A 19,699-nucleotide genomic window follows, 5' to 3' on the forward strand; every position below is an offset into this window, starting at 1 on the left:
GAAAATAAACAAACCGTCGAAATCGACCCAGAACAACCCCTCTATAAAACAAAAAAACGCAACGCGTCTCAAAAGAAAACAGCCAATCGATACGAAAAATTAGAAAACCCTGTTTTACTAAGGGATAATAAAGTTAAATCCAAATCAAAAACTTATCATAAGAAAATACTAAGCCATAACGTGTTATTTCAGGGAAGCAAAATGTACATCGCACTAATCCTCCTCGAACTCGGAGTAGCACAAAGCCTAAGAATAAAAGAAATTAACAACCCCATACTACCAGTCCACGTAGGCCTATATATATATCATTATTATTATTATAATATGTTAAATGATGTTAAAGTTTATGTGGGTTTAGAAAATTGAATATTTAATTATCATTATTTTTATTACTACTTTTGATGAAAATTTTACTCGGCTCGACTTTTATGTTGACTTTAAATCATATACCTCAGAGTATAGAATTTTTTCTCAACCTCCCAGGTGGATTCAGGCACAAACACAACAATTACTTACCCAAATTTGATTTTTCTTGTAGATGTTCCTGTGAAAAAATATTGAAAAAGACACAACTGATCTTAGAAAATGTAGAACAATTTCAATTATAAAAGTAAAAATATGTTGGATTCAAAAATATATCAATTGTCAAAAGAGAAAATTCCTTAAATCTAAAAATGTCCTAAATCTACAACGAACTATTCTAAGTGAATATCTGAACGCACTCAGGCAAATGTCAGTTTATTATTCAAGGTCACTTTAATTCTGTGCAGACTCGAGTTTTGGATTCAGACTTTGATTTGATTGTCCTATTAAGTTCTTGGATAGTTTCATTAATATATGCATATATTGTTGTGAAATGGAATAGGTAAATATCTTATTTTCCTCCAACGCTGGTGTGTGTGGTGTTATTTTTCTACGGAGCTGGAACTTGTGGATATCTCACTAGAAGTGGCAGGACAGGTAGGCTTTTTACTGATTTTATTTTTAATAGTCAGTATATAATACAATTATGCTGAAGAAATAGTTTGTTGATAAAATAGTTGAAAATCTATTTCTTCCCCTAGTTACCACCTATCAATTTACATATATACAAATTTTCAACTTCTTTATCAGGAAAATTATCTATTCTACGAATTCAACATTGGTTCTTAAATTTAGATACATTTACATTTAATGATTTTGTACAAAATAGTTAACCTCACTTATTTGTAAATATAAGTATTTTCCAAAAGCATCAGTTGATGTCAGTTTCTAAGGAAATGGTTTACAACAATAATTTTTGAATTTTTCATCATTCCTTAATAATAACAATTAGTTTATTATGCCTTTTTCGATTTTTCATCACAGATATTAATTTAATTTCATCTGACATTTCTTTCTAACCTATATCGGTTGTTTTTTTTTTAAATTCATTGAATTTTTATGCACAAATCTTGATATTTAAATTTACCACTCTTTTGTACTTGTTTCCTGTCGAGGCTGTGGGTTTCAATACATGTACAGGGTGCCCTTGCTGTATTCCTGTATCTGAATTCCTCCGTGATGTTTTGAAAATCCCCATACACTGTTGTATTCGAGTCTTTTTTATAACAAATACCTCAAGTACTAGATATATTTTTTATATATATATATATATATATATATATATATATATATATATATATATATATATATATAAATAAAACATATAGCTTATACTTCCAATTATGATTATGACATATTATTATTTTCATGTTTGTTTTTATAAATAAATATCATTTATGTTGAAAAATCCTCTTATTCTTTCTTCATTTGAGAATAAACATCAGCGCGTCGCTTGAAAGACCCGAATCCTTCCACCTCCCCGCGCACCTCAAGAGTGGGAGTGAATATAATGTACTCGATGAACATTGGCAACACCGCTCCTGTCCAATTACCCAATATTCATTTAAATTTCCGTATTCTAGATCAGTAGCACGGATGACAGCAGTGGCGCGCTCGCATATTCGCCCTAACTGTACGGCCGATTTATTTCAACGTTTGTTTTTTTCAATGTTATTATTTGAGGATGATGAATACCAAGGTTTTAATAGGATAGCGGCCGATGAATATGATTTTGATTGAAGTACAAAAATATACAATTAAAATGAAATTTTCAAACGGGAACGACAGAAAAAACATAAAATATGAATGCATGTACAAGTTACCAAAAGACGTTGATACAGACACATAGAAATGAACAAACTGAATTATCGAGAAATCGGTTCTTTCTTGTATATAAAAAAAGCTATTGATATTAATGATGAAAAAGTCCCCTGCTAATGAGCTGATTTACTATTTATGTTTAATTTTTTCTATCAAATTCAAATACGAGGTGTTCAACTTTTCAATATGTATCATACACCGTGATATTCTGATCCAACCCCACATTTTTTTATTCATGTTCAATACAAAATTGGTATCTTGGAATTTTTGTGATCGAAATAAATTACGAATTAAATGTATAAATTCGAGAATTCGATGGCGGATAAAGTGATTTATGTCTCGAATGTAATCTATATAACTCGTACCAACTGTTATTCAAATGTATTAAAGTGGAAACAATGTTTTGTTAAATGTGCGAGGTTAGTTATTTTGTGCTAAAACTGAACTGGTCGCATGGCAAATTTCTGCTATTAGAAGGATAAAAAACTAACACATCTAACAGAAAATTATTTTCATCAGTGCATCTGAACAAAAGCATTTCTTTGGAAGATTTCCATTCATACAATTTTGTCAGCTTTCTGTCGTCAATATTCTTTCACATCTTTTTTAAATCAAAATAGTGTCGATTTGAGGATGTTTATAAGGCATCTATAGAATATATTTATGGAAAGTGGATTTTGATGTATTTTTTTTTAAGTCCATATATCAATAATAAACGTGAACATAAAACTGTTTTATTCTGAATCATAATTTTGTAAAGTCCTCAAGTGTTTTGTAGAATTTTCTTTGATTTCCAAGCACCTCGTCACTCTCGGATCAACCAGTTCCGGCAGAAGACAATTGAAATAAAATATCTTCAATTTGAGCACCATTTCATTTTTCCAGAAGTGTTCATCTCTGGATATCTGAAAAAAATACATGATCAAATGAAAAAGGCAGTGATTGATCAATAGTTACCTCTTCTACAAGGAAACCTTTCGGACCCCATACTACAAAAAAACATTTTTCTCTTTTTGTTATTGCTAATTGCCCTTGAACTTGGAAATAATAATTGTGTTTTCTATTCAGAACAAATGTATTGTTCTCAACTTCGATTTCATTTTACAAATTTTTCCAAAATTGGATGCAGTGATTCTTTTTTGTCTTTCTTCCATCCATAAGATGGAAGAGCTCTGGTCTTTCGTTTCCCTCTCAATGTCATCGATCTCCTCGTGTGATTTTTTTTCGTTTCCCTCTCAATGTCATCGATCTCCTCTTGTGATTTTTTTAATTTATTCAGAAAATTAATTTCTTCTGTTATATACTCATCATCATTCATATCAGGGATGGATTCGACAATATTGCCGTAGTCATTATCTGGAAGAGCAAACCCTTTTTTTAGGCGAAGCTCTTGTCGGTGCCTCCTTCTTTCATTGGACAAGTTTGCATATCTCAGGTTTCTCTTTCTGATTTTTCCCATATACTTTTTGGTAAATATGCTAGGGCTATTGCTTCTTGTCATTGCTTTATGAAGGACCCCATAATATTCTGGTCCTTTGTTGAATGATATCAGAGCAGCTTCACATCTGGATTGGTAAGATTTTTTTTTCGAATAATTTATTCTCTTACTCCAACAAATTTGCAAACTATCGGGTTATAATGTTCAGCTAGATTATTGTTCATGTTGTAAAGTAAATTCTCGATACGTATAATGAGCCGATTCATGCAAACCTGGATGTCTCTGTATAAACCACATTCTTTCATTGAGGATACAACGTTAGTGCCTTTCTTGTTGCAATTGAAATAATTAATTTCATCGCATTTGGCGTGTTCGCCAAACACATGGGAAGGAGCATTGAGAATATCTTCTTTTAATTGTTTTACTTTCGTTTGAAAATCAGTATTTTCTTCAATTCTATATTTCGTTGCCTTACTGATGGCAAATCGTAGGCGTTTAGCATTATTTTCGACTTCTTTTCTCAGGTACACTGGTACCAAGGCATTCGTCGATGCGCTCCTTTGTCTTTCTGAAAAAAGGTAGAATTAATTCGTTATATCAAATCAACAAGATATTCAACTCGCTGCTTATATCTCTCAATTTCGAAGAAAAATTTCTCAATAGATGGTTCCTACATTCATTTTTGTAATTACTGTTTGGGGTCCATAGGGTTTCGTTTCCATCAATTTTGAATAGATAGAACTGTCACCATCTCCAACTAATGTGAGATATTTTAACACATGCGTTGTGATGCTGCTTCGGAATCCTTCAACAATAATATCTGTTTCCATTGATGTAGAAGTGCCAATCCAATTTTTGAAACATTTATGTTGGGGTATTCCACTTCTTTCCTATTGTAAAAATCACAGGTACTGCAGAAATTGTTCCTGACTCCCAAATATAATAATTTTCCAGTCCGGTGTCCTACAATACATCCCTGAAACAAATGATATCATTAATCAACAATATCATCATAAAAATATAAACATTGAACTCACCACACTAGAAGCTGCATTATAATTAACATTATATGATGCCTCATCCATGACCATGCCTCATCTGCTACAACAGTTATAAATGGGACTCCATTTTCATCAATTTCTCCCAAATTTTTGGCCAACTCTGCTTCCTCTTTCCCGGCCTCTTCCATGACTTCTTTCGCTGTTGAGTAAATAACATCAGAAACTTTATCGTGATAATTAGAGTAGGTGTTTTCAGCCATCATTGGCATATTTATTACAACTGAAATTTCAGCCAATGTTGAGTAGCCATTGCCGGATGAAACTGCTCCCAAAATCAAGGCTGAATTAATATCCAAGGATTCAGTTATTCCCGAAACATTTCGTGGATCCTCCGAATGAATCTGCTGAGTTATGCCACATATTTTACATTTCAAAGTAAATGTTGACATAAACCCCTTTCGCACTTCTTTTATAACTTGCATATCTGTGATATCACATCCAAACAGTTTATGCTTCTCGCTATCAAGAATTTGTTTGAATAAGAAACTGATGTCAACGATTCTTCTTCCAGTGACTTCAAAAGAAGTTGTCTTTTTTTCCGCAGGTGCATCGATTTCATCATTATCAGACTGATGTTGACTGCAACCGGGTTGCGGCTCAAACTGAGACGTGGCGATGACATTCGAAGGAGGCAAATTATCCTCAGATAATTCAGGATAGTTTCCATGTTCAGGTACACTGAAATCGAAATGAAATAATTATTATGAGCAAATGACCTAATATAGTCAACGGCTAGCGGGATACTAATGGATGGAAAATATATATTATGAGAATTCAACAAATGAAAATAAAACTCACATCTCTTGAATGTCCTCGTCACATGTCGAATGGGGGATCACATTGTTTATTTCTGCCAAAATTTTATTTTTCAGGTGCCTGTGAAAAACAACTACAATCAATAAAAGATTGTATGAAATGATAATACATAACTGAAAGAAAAATCCATATGATGTGCATCTTCTTGGTGACACTCTATGATATATTTTTTGAAATTAAGTACTGGGATATTATCAGTTTAGGAATAATCTGGGACTGAATGTTAAGCTTCAGACTATCTCCAATAGTTCAAGAACATGGAAGGTATTCATGTTGAAAACGAAACAATTTCGGTTGAAAATTATGAAAAATTACAAAAAAATTTGCTTGACATTTTGTAACATATACCCAGGTATACTAGCACAGAGGTTAAACTCATTATTAAATACAAATTTTTCAGGTATTTCCTTAATTATCACTTCACTGAATTCAACTGATGCAACCTGTTATTCAAAATGCCATTAAATATAAATCATTTGGGTATAATTTCGGTCGTAAATTGAATTAGGTATATGGATTCAAATATCTACCTTATTAAACTGTATTACTAATTATACAATGGAGAATTGTTATTTTACATTAAACCGTTCAAAAGTTATTGAGGTGAGATCCGCACTTATACTTGATATTTCAAATGCATATTAAAAAGAAAAACTTAAGAACGAAATTCAAAAATGTTTAGATGGCTGAACAGATGTGACTTGACCCCCTTTAATTTTTGAAATTTTTGAGTTGATTTGACGCCCCCCCCCCGCCACGCACCATCTATCGAGCAATCACAACCTCTATAATTGTTCTAAAGTTCTAAAGTTAAAAGGGGGGGACTATTAAAAGCCACACGGTATAGACGAATGAGGTAGAAGAATGTTTTTCAAAAATTCACTGTGGGATTATTTCAAAATTTTCATGATTTTCAACTGAGAATGATTTTTTTTCAACATAACTTAGCCTTCTCTTATAAAGAAAAGTATTCAATATCATATCGTTTTGCATTTGCATTATAATCTGAAGTAGAATATAAAATATAAACATACCTTCGTCTTGCTTGCCGTCGAGATTTTCTTCGAGAAAATAAACATTTTTCATGTTTGGCAGTACGTTCTCTTTCACTTATTCCGACCCATTGCTCTTTCAACAAGTCTCACTTATAATACTCTCAAAACAAGAACTCAACAAGTCAGTTTCCAAGGGATGCACCAGAATAATTGTTTGTAGGTACGTTTATGGTATTTATTCACAATTCACCTACCTAAATCATGTCATTGTCTCCCAAGTAACATCAAAACCTAATCTACTAAATACGGAGAATGGAGGGAATTCCCTTACTGGCACGAGAAAAGGATAGCAATAACCAATCTTGTCGTATCTTCACGATGATTGCGGTATGACGATTCTACAGTGTTGCCAGTTGTGTTCAATAGTTAAAGTACTATGTAGGTGGCAGCGCCAATCAGTCATCAATTTCGCGATCGTAGAATCGGTTTTTTGCAAAAACTGATGATTTCATGAAAGACATATTTTTTGTATGGACTCGGTGGTCCTATAAGAATTCGGGAACTTCTTGATTTTTCCAATTTATCATGTCATATATTTTTTTCTTTAAAACTCATCAACTGAAGGCTTAAAACCGATTCCAGTTTTATCAAGGTAGTGTTGGCTCTTAAATATTTTAATTTATAGCTATTCATATTATTCTCACTGACAATTTCATATGCACCTTCAAATATCGGGAGTAACTTTGCACAAATGTTTTTTTTATATCTGTCACTCTATTTGCTCTAAATTATACCAATTGACCTTTTTCAAAGATTACATTTTTATGTGTTTTCTTTTCATTCATTCTTTTTAAATATTTTCTACCACTTTTATTCTGTCTTATTCTTACTTTTGGTAACATTTCCTCTAACTCTTTTGTTTTCTTCTTTCTGCCATTTTCTGGAAGGATGTTGTCCCATCATTAAAAAATATGGACTGATTTCTGTTACTGTATGTGGCAACTGATTGAGATATTTCTCTACCTCTGGTAAATTATTGTCCCAATTTTGATGATTCTCTCTGGATAATATTCTGAGAAATTTAATCATTTCTTGAACATATCTTTTTGATGGATTTGACTCTGGATGTCTAATACTGGTAAATATCAATTTAATTTTATTTTTATGACAAAAGTTTTTAAATCTATCATTTTGAAAATATGTTGCATTATCCAAAATACATTTTTGTGGTTTTCCTATTTCATTCAAATATTGTTGAAGACAATTTGTTATAATCTGCACATTCGTTCTTTTACAAGGATATAATTTTATAAATTTTGTAAAAATGTTTACTATTACAAGAATATGTTTGTTTCTATTATTTGTTGTTATTAAATCAGTAATAAAATCAATGGCAATTCCTTCTAATTTGTTGGTGGTAATTATATTTCTTGGGATATTTGTATTTACAAAATTTTTGCTCTTATAAATTTGGCAAATGTTACAATAATTTGTTAAATCTTTGGTTATTTGGATATCTCATCTGCAAAAATTATTTCCCCTAAACATTACCCATACTTTTCTCACTCCAGGATGACCATTATGTTCATGTAAATACTTCAATATATTATAAGCTAAATCATTACTAATTACATACAGTTCCTGATCGTTTATAATCTTTATCCAAATATCATTGACTTCTTTACATTTAATTACATCCTTTGCTTCAAATTTACTTTGATTTTCAAGAATTTTGTTCAATTTGAAAAGTTCTTTCTCTTTTCACTTTGCCATCTGATCTTGTTAATGCATCCGCAACAATATTATCTTTTCCTTTAATATGTCTGATTTCAAAATCATATTCTTGCAAAAGTAATGCACCTCGATGTATTCTGTTATTCAATAATTTGTTATTCATTACATTTGATAAAGACATATGATCTGTCTCAATGATAAATTTAGATCCTAGTAAATAAAATTTCAATTTGGTTATACAAAAGATTATGCTTGCAAATTCTAGTTCTGTTATGGTGTAATTATTCATATGTTTTGGTCACTCTAGACACAAAACACATAAGAACCTCTTTTCTTTCTTGTTCTTGCAATAAAACTCCAGCAAGTTTAAATATGGATGCATCAGTTCTTAATATAAATGGTAGATTGCAATGAGGATGGTAAATTTTTAGATTATTTGCAAATTCCACTTTGATATTATTAAATGCATTTTCTTGTTCTTGTCCCCATTTCCATCTATTGTTCTTTTTCAATAATTCAAGTAGACTTAATGTTTTATTACTTACGTCCGGCATTAATTTTTTAAAATAATTTATTATTCCCAAAAATCCCCTTAATGTCTTCAAATTTACAGGTCTTTTATATTCCCTTATAGCTCTAACTTTTTCTTCATCCATGCTATCCTAGAAATCCATCCATCCATCCATCCTAGAAAAGTCACTTCTGTTTGATAAAATTTTGATTTTTCAATATTAATTTCAAGTCCTGCTTTATCTAATTCATTAATTAATAATTTTTTATGTGTTTCAGGTGACCTTCCCAGTCTGAGGAATATATCAAGATGTCATCAATATAGTGAAGAATGAAATAATTATATTTGTCTAGAATGGTATGGATTGTATTAACCAATGCTGAACAGGAACTCTGTAAACAGTATGGAACTACTCTGAATCTATACAAGACTCCATCAATTGAAAAGATATATAGTTCCTGCTAACTTTATGAAGTGGAATTAACCAAAAACTATGTTTCAAGTCTATTTTGGCCTCGTATTGAGGTGTGGTGTATTTATTAATATTTCTATCATCCAAACATAATCTTAGTTCACCATTATTATTTTTAACTATCACAATAGGATTAATGTATTTTGAATTGCATCGTTCAATTATTTTCTGTTCTAACATTTTTGATTTCTCTTGTTGTACTTGATTTCTGTATTTATAAGGAATAGGGTATGTTTTAGATTTGAAATTTTGTATTCCTTTAACCTCTATTTTATGGACATATTTATCGTTAGCCTATTTTCATTGTTAATTAAATTTGGATGTTCATTTAATAATAATGTCAATACTTTGTCTTTCATTGATTCTGCAAATTCAATATCTAATATAGGTTGTTCCTCAATTACTCTTTTATTTACTTGATTTAAAATAATTGTATTTATTTCTGATTTATTTTCATCATTATTTATAAAATCTATTATTACTTCACCTATCTGTAATATTCCTTTTTCATAGTCAATTATTATATTGTTTCGGTCAAGTTCGTCTGTTCCAAGTATTGCGTCGTAAAATAAATTGTCTGTTATCAAAAATTGTATAGCAAATTCTTTGTTATTAAATTTTATCACACTATTTATTCTTTTAGTTACTTCATGTAACTTTTCATTATTTGCACCTACCAATACAGTTTTTGGCATACTGTAACATAAATGTTCCAAATTTAATTCCCTAATGATTTTTGAATTTACTAATGAAATTTCAGATCCCGTATCTATTAATAATTCAATATCTTTATCATGGAAATTTCCTATAATTTTTATACGTCCTCTAACATTTTCCAATTTAAAAGTTTTTTCAATTTCTATAAATTTCCCAAGATGTTGGTAAATTCCTGCATATTGTATTTTGTTAAAATTTGCTGTTGGTAGGTTGCTTACTGAAAATTTTGTGGAATGTCATTTGAGTTTTCTACCTCATTCTGTCTTTGTGGTGTCTCTGTTCTATTATCTGTTTGTCGTATACTATTTATATGTTGAATTTCTTCTGTACTTTGACTTCTCCTATCCTGTCTATACCTATTGTCTTGTCTATTTGTATTTTGAGACCCATATTCTCTGTTTCTGTCAGTACTTCTACTTTGTCGTCTAAATGTATTATTGTTATTATAGTATCTGTTATTATTATTATTTTTGTACCTGTTTTGTCCATATCTGTTATTATCATTATTATTATAATTAAAATTCATATTATTGTATCTGTTATTATTATTTTGTGGTCTATTATTGTAGTATCATTTATATGATAATTATTATCATTTCTGTTAATATTCTGTCTTCTATAAGATTGGTTGTATTGATTCCGGTTATTATAATTATTATTACTTTCTCGATTAGCATATTCCAGTCTATTATTTGATTAACCTTATTTTGAAAATTATGGTAGTTTATTCTCCTTCTTTCCTGTGTCATCAAAAATTGACATAGACTATCCATGTCCTTAAATTTGTACAGCATCATAATCTCCTCTAAATTATGATCAAAATGTTGAATTATTAAGTTAACTAAAGGTATATTCTTCTGTAAAATTGCAATTTAAGTACTGTGATGATTTTCATCGCATATTTATGATATGATGTTCCTCTATTCGAATTGAATTTTCCCCCTAACAATTCATCTTTTATTACCTTTTGTTGGGAAGGTCCCCAGAAATAGCTCAAGAATTTATTTGAAACTTCATCAAAAGTGGTCAATTCTTTTTCTTTATTAGTGAACCACAAAATGCTTCTTCCTGTAATTGACTTCTAATAAATTCTTTAATTTCTTTAAATGACAAATTTTCATATTTACTTTTAACGAATTCTATGAAAGGTACTGGATGTTGTCTTTTAATGTTTCCATTAAATATTAATTTATTTTCATTACCTATTGAATTTCTCTCAGTTTGTTATATTTTATTGTCGATATCGAGTACTTTTTCATTTATAATATTTTCGTGTTCTTTAAACTTCTCTCTAGTTAATTTATTTCCCTATCTATTTTTTTATTCAAGTTCTCATTTTCTTCTCTCCTTGTATTTACATCCTGCACCAATCCTTCTTCTACAGTCGTTATTCTTCCATGTACCTGACCAATCTGTTCTTCGCTTTCTTTCCTATGATCTTCCACCTCCTGTGACATTTTTTTTACCTTTTCTTCAATACTCCTTTTATATTCTGCTAATTCTTGTTTCAAATTATTATGGTTTATTTCAATTTCTTTTTCTAACTTCTTAACATTATTTGTCCGTTCATCAATTTTTCCAAATAACTTCTTCATTTCTTCATTCCTTTTTCTTTCCAATTTTTCAATTCCTTCGTATCTTACTCTTTCCAGTCTTTCCATATCTTCTTTTCTGCTGTCTGTTTCATCTTTCCGCATTCTTTCCAATTTTTCCATATCTTCTTTTCATTGTTTTTCTTGAATTTTCATTTCTTCTTGCCTCATTCGTTCCAGTCTTTCGAACAATTCATTCATATCCATCGGAGTTTGTCTTGCCGGCTCTTCTGGTCTGGTGTCTCCTATTTTCTGCACTTCTTCTACACTTTCTTCTGTTGTCTGCTCAGGCTGTTGATTCTTCTTAGTCCTTCTTGTTTTTTTATTTAAACTTAGTAATTGAGCTGTTCAATCAATATGTTCAAGCAAACTATTCAATCAAGCTGTTTAATCAAGCTATTTAATCAAGTTCCGCGTTGAACGACAATTTATTACAAGATGTTAAATGATGTTAAAGCTGATGTGGGTTTAGAAAATTAAATTTTTAATTATTATTATTTTTATTATTACTTTTGATGAAAATTTTACTCGGCTCGACTCTTATGTTGAGTTTAAATCCTATACCTCAGTGTATAGAGATTTTTCTCAACCTCCTAGGTGGATTCAGGCACCAACACAACAATTACTTACCCAAATTTGATTTCTTTTGTAGATATTCCTGTGAAGAAATTTGATCTTAGAAAATGTTGAACAGTTTTGATTATAAAAGTAAAAATATGTTGGATTCAGAAATATATCAATTGTCAAAAGAGAAAATTCCTTAAATCTAAAAATGTCCTAAATCTACAACGAACTATTCAAAGTGAACATCCGAACGCACTCAGGGAAATGTCAGTTTATTATTCAAGGTCACTTTAATTCTGTGCAGACTCGAGTTTCGGATTCAGACTTTGATTTGATTGTCCTATTAAGTTCTTGGATAGTTTCATTGATATATGAATATATTGTTGTGAAAAGGAATAGGTGAATACCTTATTTTCCTCCAACGCTGGTGTGTGTGGTATGATTTTTCTACGGAGCTGGAACTTATCAATATCTCACTAGAAGTGGCAAGACAGGTAGGCTTTTCACTGAATTTACTTTCAATAATGAGTATTTAATACAATTATGTTCACTTCTTAATTTTCATGCAATATTTTTCAAATTTTATGGCGAGAAAAATTTGTCGTGGAGTTTCCCTTCACCGCCTCAAGAAGAATCCCGTTTGTTGACAAAATAGTTGAAAATTTATTTCTTTCCCTAGTTACCACCTATCAATTTTCATATATACAAATTTTCAACTTCTTTATCAGGAAAATTATCTATTTTACGAATTTAACATTGGTTCTTAAATTTAGATACATTTTCATTTAATAATCTTGTAGCAAAATAGTTAACCTCACTTATATATAAATATAAATATTTTCCAAAAGCATCAGTCGATGTCAGTTTCTAAGGAAATGGTTCACAACAATATTTTTTGAATATTTCATCATTCCTAAATAATAACAATTAGTTTATTATGCCTTTTTCGATTTTTCATCACAGATATTAATTCAATTTCATCTGACATTTCTTTCTAACCTATATCGGTTGTCTTTTTTTTAAATTCATTGAATTTTTATGCACATATCTTGATATTTAAATTTCCCACTCTTTTGTACTTGTTTCCTGTCAAGGCTGTGGGTTTCAATACATATACAGGGTGTCCTTGCTGTATTCCTGTATCTGAATTCCTCCGTGATGTTTTGAAAATCCCCATACACTGTTGTATTCGAGTCTTTTTTATAACAATTGATCACCTCAGTGGAATCTTTTTATTAGATATTGACCAAAATCTACATGTTTTCCAAACCAATAATAATTCTGGTTTTCCATCAATTTAATTCTTAACATTTCAAATATTTCATTGTTAGCAAACTTCTAACCTCCCTATGGCAGGGCTTTACCTTCATTTAACAACACCTCTTCAATTGTTTCCTCAAATCTAAAGAGGGTGTTGTCAATTAACATATTTGATTTTTGGGTTTTCTCATTGAGTTACTTATAGAACAGCAGATGTCTCTAATCACACTTGCACCATAATAGTTCTTTTTTGTCCCATAGTTTTATCATCAACAAACACACTTTTCAAACTGAATTATATGACAGATGTCATTGTCAATTGTTTTTTGTCTCTCTCTTTGTTCTTCAACCACATGGTTTTTACCGGTAAACAATAATTTCAAAACAAATAACGATTTTTTAGTAAATTTCAATTCAATATTCTTCTTTGTATCCAGTGAGGAGTCTACTTTTTTTAATGTAGTGACTTGTTTATTGTATTGACATGTTTCAATTGTTTAAATGTAACATTTTTTTTGACACGGCCAACCTCATAACAGTAAGTTGTGACCTTTCATATTGATTTTTATATTGTATTATCATCATACAAATTTTGTAGCTTTTACTTGGAGATGATAATAACTATTATCGAAATATTGGAATAACTTGTGTTATAAGAGTACACTTCCGTTCTGCTGATCACCCATATATATATATATATATATATATATATATATATATATATATATATATATATATATATATATATATATATACAGTGTGACCCATTTAAAATGGAACCACCCCTGTAGAATGTGCATTTTTCAATCAATCTCAATTTTTTTTTTATTGAAATATTAAGCATGAAAAACTGTATCTTGACACTAACTTTCACAATTTTAGTTTCATTTCCAAGGCAATCTATGGTTTTTTTTGTTTGTCAAAAACGGCAAAAGTTTATTAGGCAATTTTTGTTTTCAAATTTGACTGCACCACTGGATTCGTAGTCGTTATAAATCAAAACTGTCAAATTTTCATTAAAAATATTTGTTAACAACGAAGTTACAACAACTTCAATTTTGGAAACAAAGTATTTGTTTGTAATTTTTATTCAGATTATAGACATATTTGAGATCTGACAACACTGTCATCACCAAGTAGAACACCAGTGAATTTGTACAGTGAAAATCCGAAGTCAACAGCTCAATGCGTTCTACAGTTATAACTCCTGAAAATATGGTAATGTGAGAGATTTGTGGTGCAAGCGTTTTGTAATAAAAATCTGACTACGCCACTGGATTTGTGGATAATATTCCCTTAAAATCATTCATTTGAGTGTAGGTTACGAGAAGTGTATTCTAAAATAACAGAAAATTAAAAATTCATTTTCAAGTTATGCAGTACTTAGTACATTCTTCCGCATAGCCGCTAAAATCAAATTGATTTAAAGCATGGAAATCATTTATTCAATAATAAAACAGAGAGCAGGACAAAAATTGTTCCCTGTAAATTCTTCATAACTCAGCTAAAACAATCTTTTAGAGGAGATATCAATAATTTGAGGAAGCTGAACTCATTATGCAAAGGTTTTATAATAAATCAACAGTAGGCTGTGATTTTGACAGTTAATCATAAATAAAATAATTGTTGTTAGTTACGTGCATTTAATAATGGCTTTGCAATTATCATTAGAAGAAAGAATTGAAATTGTGAGAATTTTTGGGGACAATTATCATAGTGAAAGAGAAGCAGCTAGGATATTTAATCACAGACATCCAAATCGACTTCCCATTGACAGAAGCACCGTCAGTAAAATTAACAAAACATTTAAAGAAACCGGTGCAGTCAGCAAACATATTTTAAAAAATAATCACCGAAGAAGAAATTTAAACGAAGGTGCTGTTTTAGATTATTTTAGAAACCACCCAAACAGAAGTTTACGAGTCGCCAGTTTGGATTTAAACTTACCGAGAGAGACTATTCGACGATGTCTTAAACAAAACAAAATGAGACCTCAGTTACTTTGGCAATAAAGTTCAGCAATATTTCGTATTTTCTATTCTCTTTCCCGAAACAGTGAAAAATGTATTTTGAAGGCATCATGAATATTTGAAATGACGGAAACTATAGAAAATAGTAAAAACTGAACGAAAAATCCGAGCAGGGGGCGGTATACTTCTGTCAACATTTTAATCAGACACCCTGCCACCTTCATATTTTGTTATAGTGTTAACAAAAGGAAACGAAGAAATATAGCAGTGACGAAATAAAAAAACCGGCCGTCGGAGGCGGTACAAATTTACCAATATTTTTAATAGAGTCTCTGCCACTTTCATATTTCGTTATAGTGGTGACAACTGGAAATAAAAAATATGTCAGCAGTGAAATCAAGAAACCGACCGTCGGGGGCGGTACAGATCCAGCAATATCTTTATTAGAGATTCTGCCTCCTTCATATTTTGGTATAGTGTTAAGAAATGGAAATAAAGAAATAAGTCGGAGGTGAAATAAAAAAAACGACCGTCGGGGGCGGTACAGATCCAGCAAAATTTTTATTAGAGACTCTGCCACCTTCATATTTTGATATAGTGCTAAGAAATGGAAATGAAGAAATATGTCAGATGTGAAATCAAAAAACCGGCCGTCGGGGGCGGTACAGGTCCAGCAATATTTTTATTAGAGACTCTGCCACCTTCATATTTTGGTAGAGTGTTAAGAAATGGAAATGAAGAAATATGTCAGGTGTGAAATCAAAAAACCGGCCGTCAGGGGCGGTACAGATCCAGCAATATTTTTATTAGAGACTCTGCCATCTTCATATTTTGGTATAGTGTTAAGAAATGGAAATGAAGAAATATGTCAGGTGTGAAATCAAAAAACCGGCCGTCGGGGGCGGTACAGATCCAGCAATATTTTTATTAGAGACTCTGCCACCTTCATATTTTGGTATAGTGTTAAGAAATGGAAATGAAGAAATATGTCAGGTTTGAAATCAAAAAACCGGCCGTCGGGGGCGGTACAGATCCAGCAATATTTTTATTAGAGACTCTGCCACCTTCATATTTTGGTATAGTGTTAAGAAATGGAAATGAAGAAATATGTCAGGTTTGAAATCAAAAAACCGGCCGTCGGGGGCGGTACAGATCCAGCAATATTTTTATTAGAGACTCTGCCACCTTCATATTTTGGTATAGTGCTAAGAAATGGAAATGAAGAAATATGTCAGATGTGAAATCAAAAAACCGGCCGTCGGGGGCGGTACAGATCCAGCAATATTTTTATTAGAGACTCTGCCACCTTCATATTTTGGTATAGTGTTAAGAAATGGAAATGAAGAAATATGTCAGGTGTGAAATCAAAAAACCGGCCGTCAGGGGCGGTACAGATCCAGCAATATTTTTATTAGAGACTGTGCCTTCTTCATATTTTGGTATAGTGCTGAGAAATGGAAATGAAGAAACATGTCAGATGTGAAATCAAAAAACCGGCCGTCGGGGGCGGTACAGATCCAGCAATATTTTTATTAGAGACTCTGCCACCTTCATATTTTGGTTTAGTGCTAAGAAATGGAAATGAAGAAATATGTCAGATGTGAAATCAAAAAACCGGCCGTCGGGGGCGGTACAGATCCAGCAATATTTTTATTAGAGACTCTGCCACCTTCATATTTTGGTATAGTGTTAAGAAATGGAAATGAAGAAATATGTCAGGTGTGAAATCAAAAAACCGGCCGTCAGGGGCGGTACAGATCCAGCAATATTTTTATTAGAGACTGTGCCTTCTTCATATTTTGGTATAGTGCTGAGAAATGGAAATGAAGAAATATGACAGATGTGAAATCAAAAAACCGGCCGTCGGGGGCGGTACAGATCCAGCAATATTTTTATTAGAGACTCTGCCACCTTCATATTTTGGTATAGTGTTAAGAAATGGAAATGAAGAAATATGTCAGATGTGAAATCAAAAAACCGGCCGTCGGGGGCGGTACAGGTCCAGCAATATTTTTATTAGAGACTCTGCCACCTTCATATTTTGGTATAGTGTTAAGAAATGGAAATGAAGAAATATGTCAGGTGTGAAATCAAAAAACCGGCCGTCAGGGGCGGTACAGATCCAGCAATATTTTTATTAGAGACTGTGCCTTCTTCATATTTTGGTATAGTGCTGAGAAATGGAAATGAAGAAATATGTCAGATGTGAAATCAAAAAACCGGCCGTCGGGGGCGGTACAGATCCAGCAATATTTTTATTAGAGACCCTGACGGCCGGTTTTTTGATTTTACACCTGACATACAGTGTGACCCATTTAAAATGGAACCACCCCTGTAGAATGTGCATTTTTCAATCAATCTCAATTTTTTTTTATTGAAATATTAAGCATGAAAAACTGTATCTTGACACTAACTTTCACAATTTTAGTTTCATTTCCAAGGCAATCTATGGTTTTTTTTGTTTGTCAAAAACGGCAAAAGTTTATTAGGCAATTTTTGTTTTCAAATTTGACTACACCACTGGATTCGTAGTCGTTATAAATCAAAACTGTCAAATTTTCATTAAAAAATATTTGTTAACAACGAAGTTACAACAACTTCAATTTTGGAAACAAAGTATTTGTTTGTAATTTTTATTCAGATTATAGACATATTTGAGATCTGACAACACTGTCATCACCAAGTAGAACACCAGTGAATTTGTACAGTGAAAATCCGAAGTCAACAGCTCAATGCGTTCTACAGTTATAACTCCTGAAAATATGGTAATGTGAGAGATTTGTGGTGCAAGCGTTTTGTAATAAAAATCTGACTACGCCACTGGATTTGTGGATAATATTCCCTTAAAATCATTCATTTGAGTGTAGGTTACGAGAAGTGTATTCTAGAATAACAGAAAATTAAAAATTCATTTTCAAGTTATGCAGTACTTAGTACATTCTTCCGCATAGCCGCTAAAATCAAATTGATTTAAAGCATGGAAATCATTTATTCAATAATAAAACAGAGAGCAGGACAAAAATTGTTCCCTGTAAATTCTTCATAACTCAGCTAAAACAATCTTTTAGAGGAGATATCAATAATTTGAGGAAGCTGAACTCATTATGCAAAGGTTTTATAATAAATCAACAGTAGGCTGTGATTTTGACAGTTAATCATAAATAAAATAATTGTTGTTAGTTACGTGCATTTAATAATGGCTTTGCAATTATCATTAGAAGAAAGAATTGAAATTGTGAGAATTTTTGGGGACAATTATCATAGTGAAAGAGAAGCAGCTAGGATATTTAATCACAGACATCCAAATCGACTTCCCATTGACAGAAGCACCGTCAGTAAAATTAACAAAACATTTAAAGAAACCGGTGCAGTCAGCAAACATATTTTAAAAAATAATCACCGAAGAAGAAATTTAAACGAAGGTGCTGTTTTAGATTATTTTAGAAACCACCCAAACAGAAGTTTACGAGTCGCCAGTTTGGATTTAAACTTACCGAGAGAGACTATTCGACGATGTCTTAAACAAAACAAAATGAGAGCATTTAAACCTAAATTTCTTCACTCTTTAAAGGCAGGTGATGAAGTGAAACGTATGGAATTTTCTTTGTGGGCACAAGGCGAGTACCTGAATACAAGAAATTTTTTAAACTGCATAATGTTTAGTGATGAAGCTTCTTTCAGCACCAATGGGGTAGTTTCATCGCAAAATGCTCGGTATTGGGCTACGGAAAATCCGCACTGGATCATAAATTGTAAAAGTAAATATTCCGAAAAAGTTAACGTTTGGTGTGGTATAGTACAAAGTAGAATAATACGTCCATATTTTTTTGATGGAAACATAAACGGGCAAAATTTTTTGGAATTTCTAAATAACCAATTATCGGACGAAATAGATGAAATGCCTTTTGCGGAACAAGTAAATTTATATTTTCAGCTCGACGGCTGTTCCGTGCACAATTCGAGGATTGTTAAAGAGTGGCTAAATAACCAGTTTCCAAATCATTGGATAGGACGAGGTAGTGACTTAATTGAATGGCCACCTAGATCGCCTGATCTAACAATATTAGACTTTTTTCTGTGGGGTATTCTGACACAAAAAGTATACAGAACAAGACCAACGAATCGAGCTGAACTCATGCAAAGGATACGACAAGCTTGTGCCGAAATTACAGTTCAACAAATAAGAAATAGTGTAAACAATATTCGGAAGAGATACGATAAATGTATTGAACTTAATGGAGGTTTGGTAGAAGCCACAAAAATTTGAATGTTTAGTTTTAAATCAATGTTTATTTTAGTATCAGTTTTTTCCTAATGGCCATTAATTGTTGAATAAATACTTTGAAACTTGTTTGTATACATTTTGTTTTCATCAGCTATAGAAG

At 31.5% G+C, this 19,699-nt stretch overlaps 2 protein-coding genes across 4 annotated transcripts in view; both read right to left on the bottom strand.

Annotated features, from left to right (window-relative positions):
- LOC111513425 (sorting nexin-27) overlaps positions 1-19,699 on the bottom strand; it is a 292,951-nt gene that overhangs the window by 160,581 nt on the left and 112,671 nt on the right. The window lies entirely within an intron of this gene.
- On the bottom strand, positions 2,903-7,772 carry LOC111516541 (uncharacterized). 3 transcript variants are annotated; one of them, XM_074174686.1, is made up of 5 exons: positions 5,482-7,772; positions 4,660-5,361; positions 4,315-4,598; positions 3,142-4,190; positions 2,903-3,089 (listed from the first exon to the last, which is right to left on the bottom strand). In XM_074174686.1, the coding sequence occupies exons 2-3, from the start codon at positions 5,103-5,105 to the stop codon at positions 4,586-4,588; spliced, it is 459 nt and encodes a 152-aa protein (XP_074030787.1). In that variant the 5' UTR covers positions 5,106-5,361; positions 5,482-7,772; the 3' UTR covers positions 2,903-3,089; positions 3,142-4,190; positions 4,315-4,585. The 3 variants fall into 3 exon arrangements, with proteins under 3 accessions (XP_074030787.1, XP_074030786.1, XP_074030785.1); XM_074174685.1 differs by having other exon boundaries at positions 3,142-4,186; positions 4,242-4,598; XM_074174684.1 differs by having other exon boundaries at positions 3,142-4,598.

Source organism: Leptinotarsa decemlineata, unplaced genomic scaffold, assembly GCF_025532065.1.
Source record: "Leptinotarsa decemlineata unplaced genomic scaffold, Ldec_3_MD MMD2_tig00000690_RagTag_RagTag, whole genome shotgun sequence".
Lineage (NCBI taxonomy): Eukaryota > Metazoa > Arthropoda > Insecta > Coleoptera > Chrysomelidae > Leptinotarsa > Leptinotarsa decemlineata.

Excerpts from the sequence above, each read along its gene's own strand:
- LOC111516541 (XM_074174686.1), bottom strand. The coding sequence starts at position 5,105 with ATGCAAGTTATAAAAGAAGTGCGAAAGGGGTTTATGTCAACATTTACT.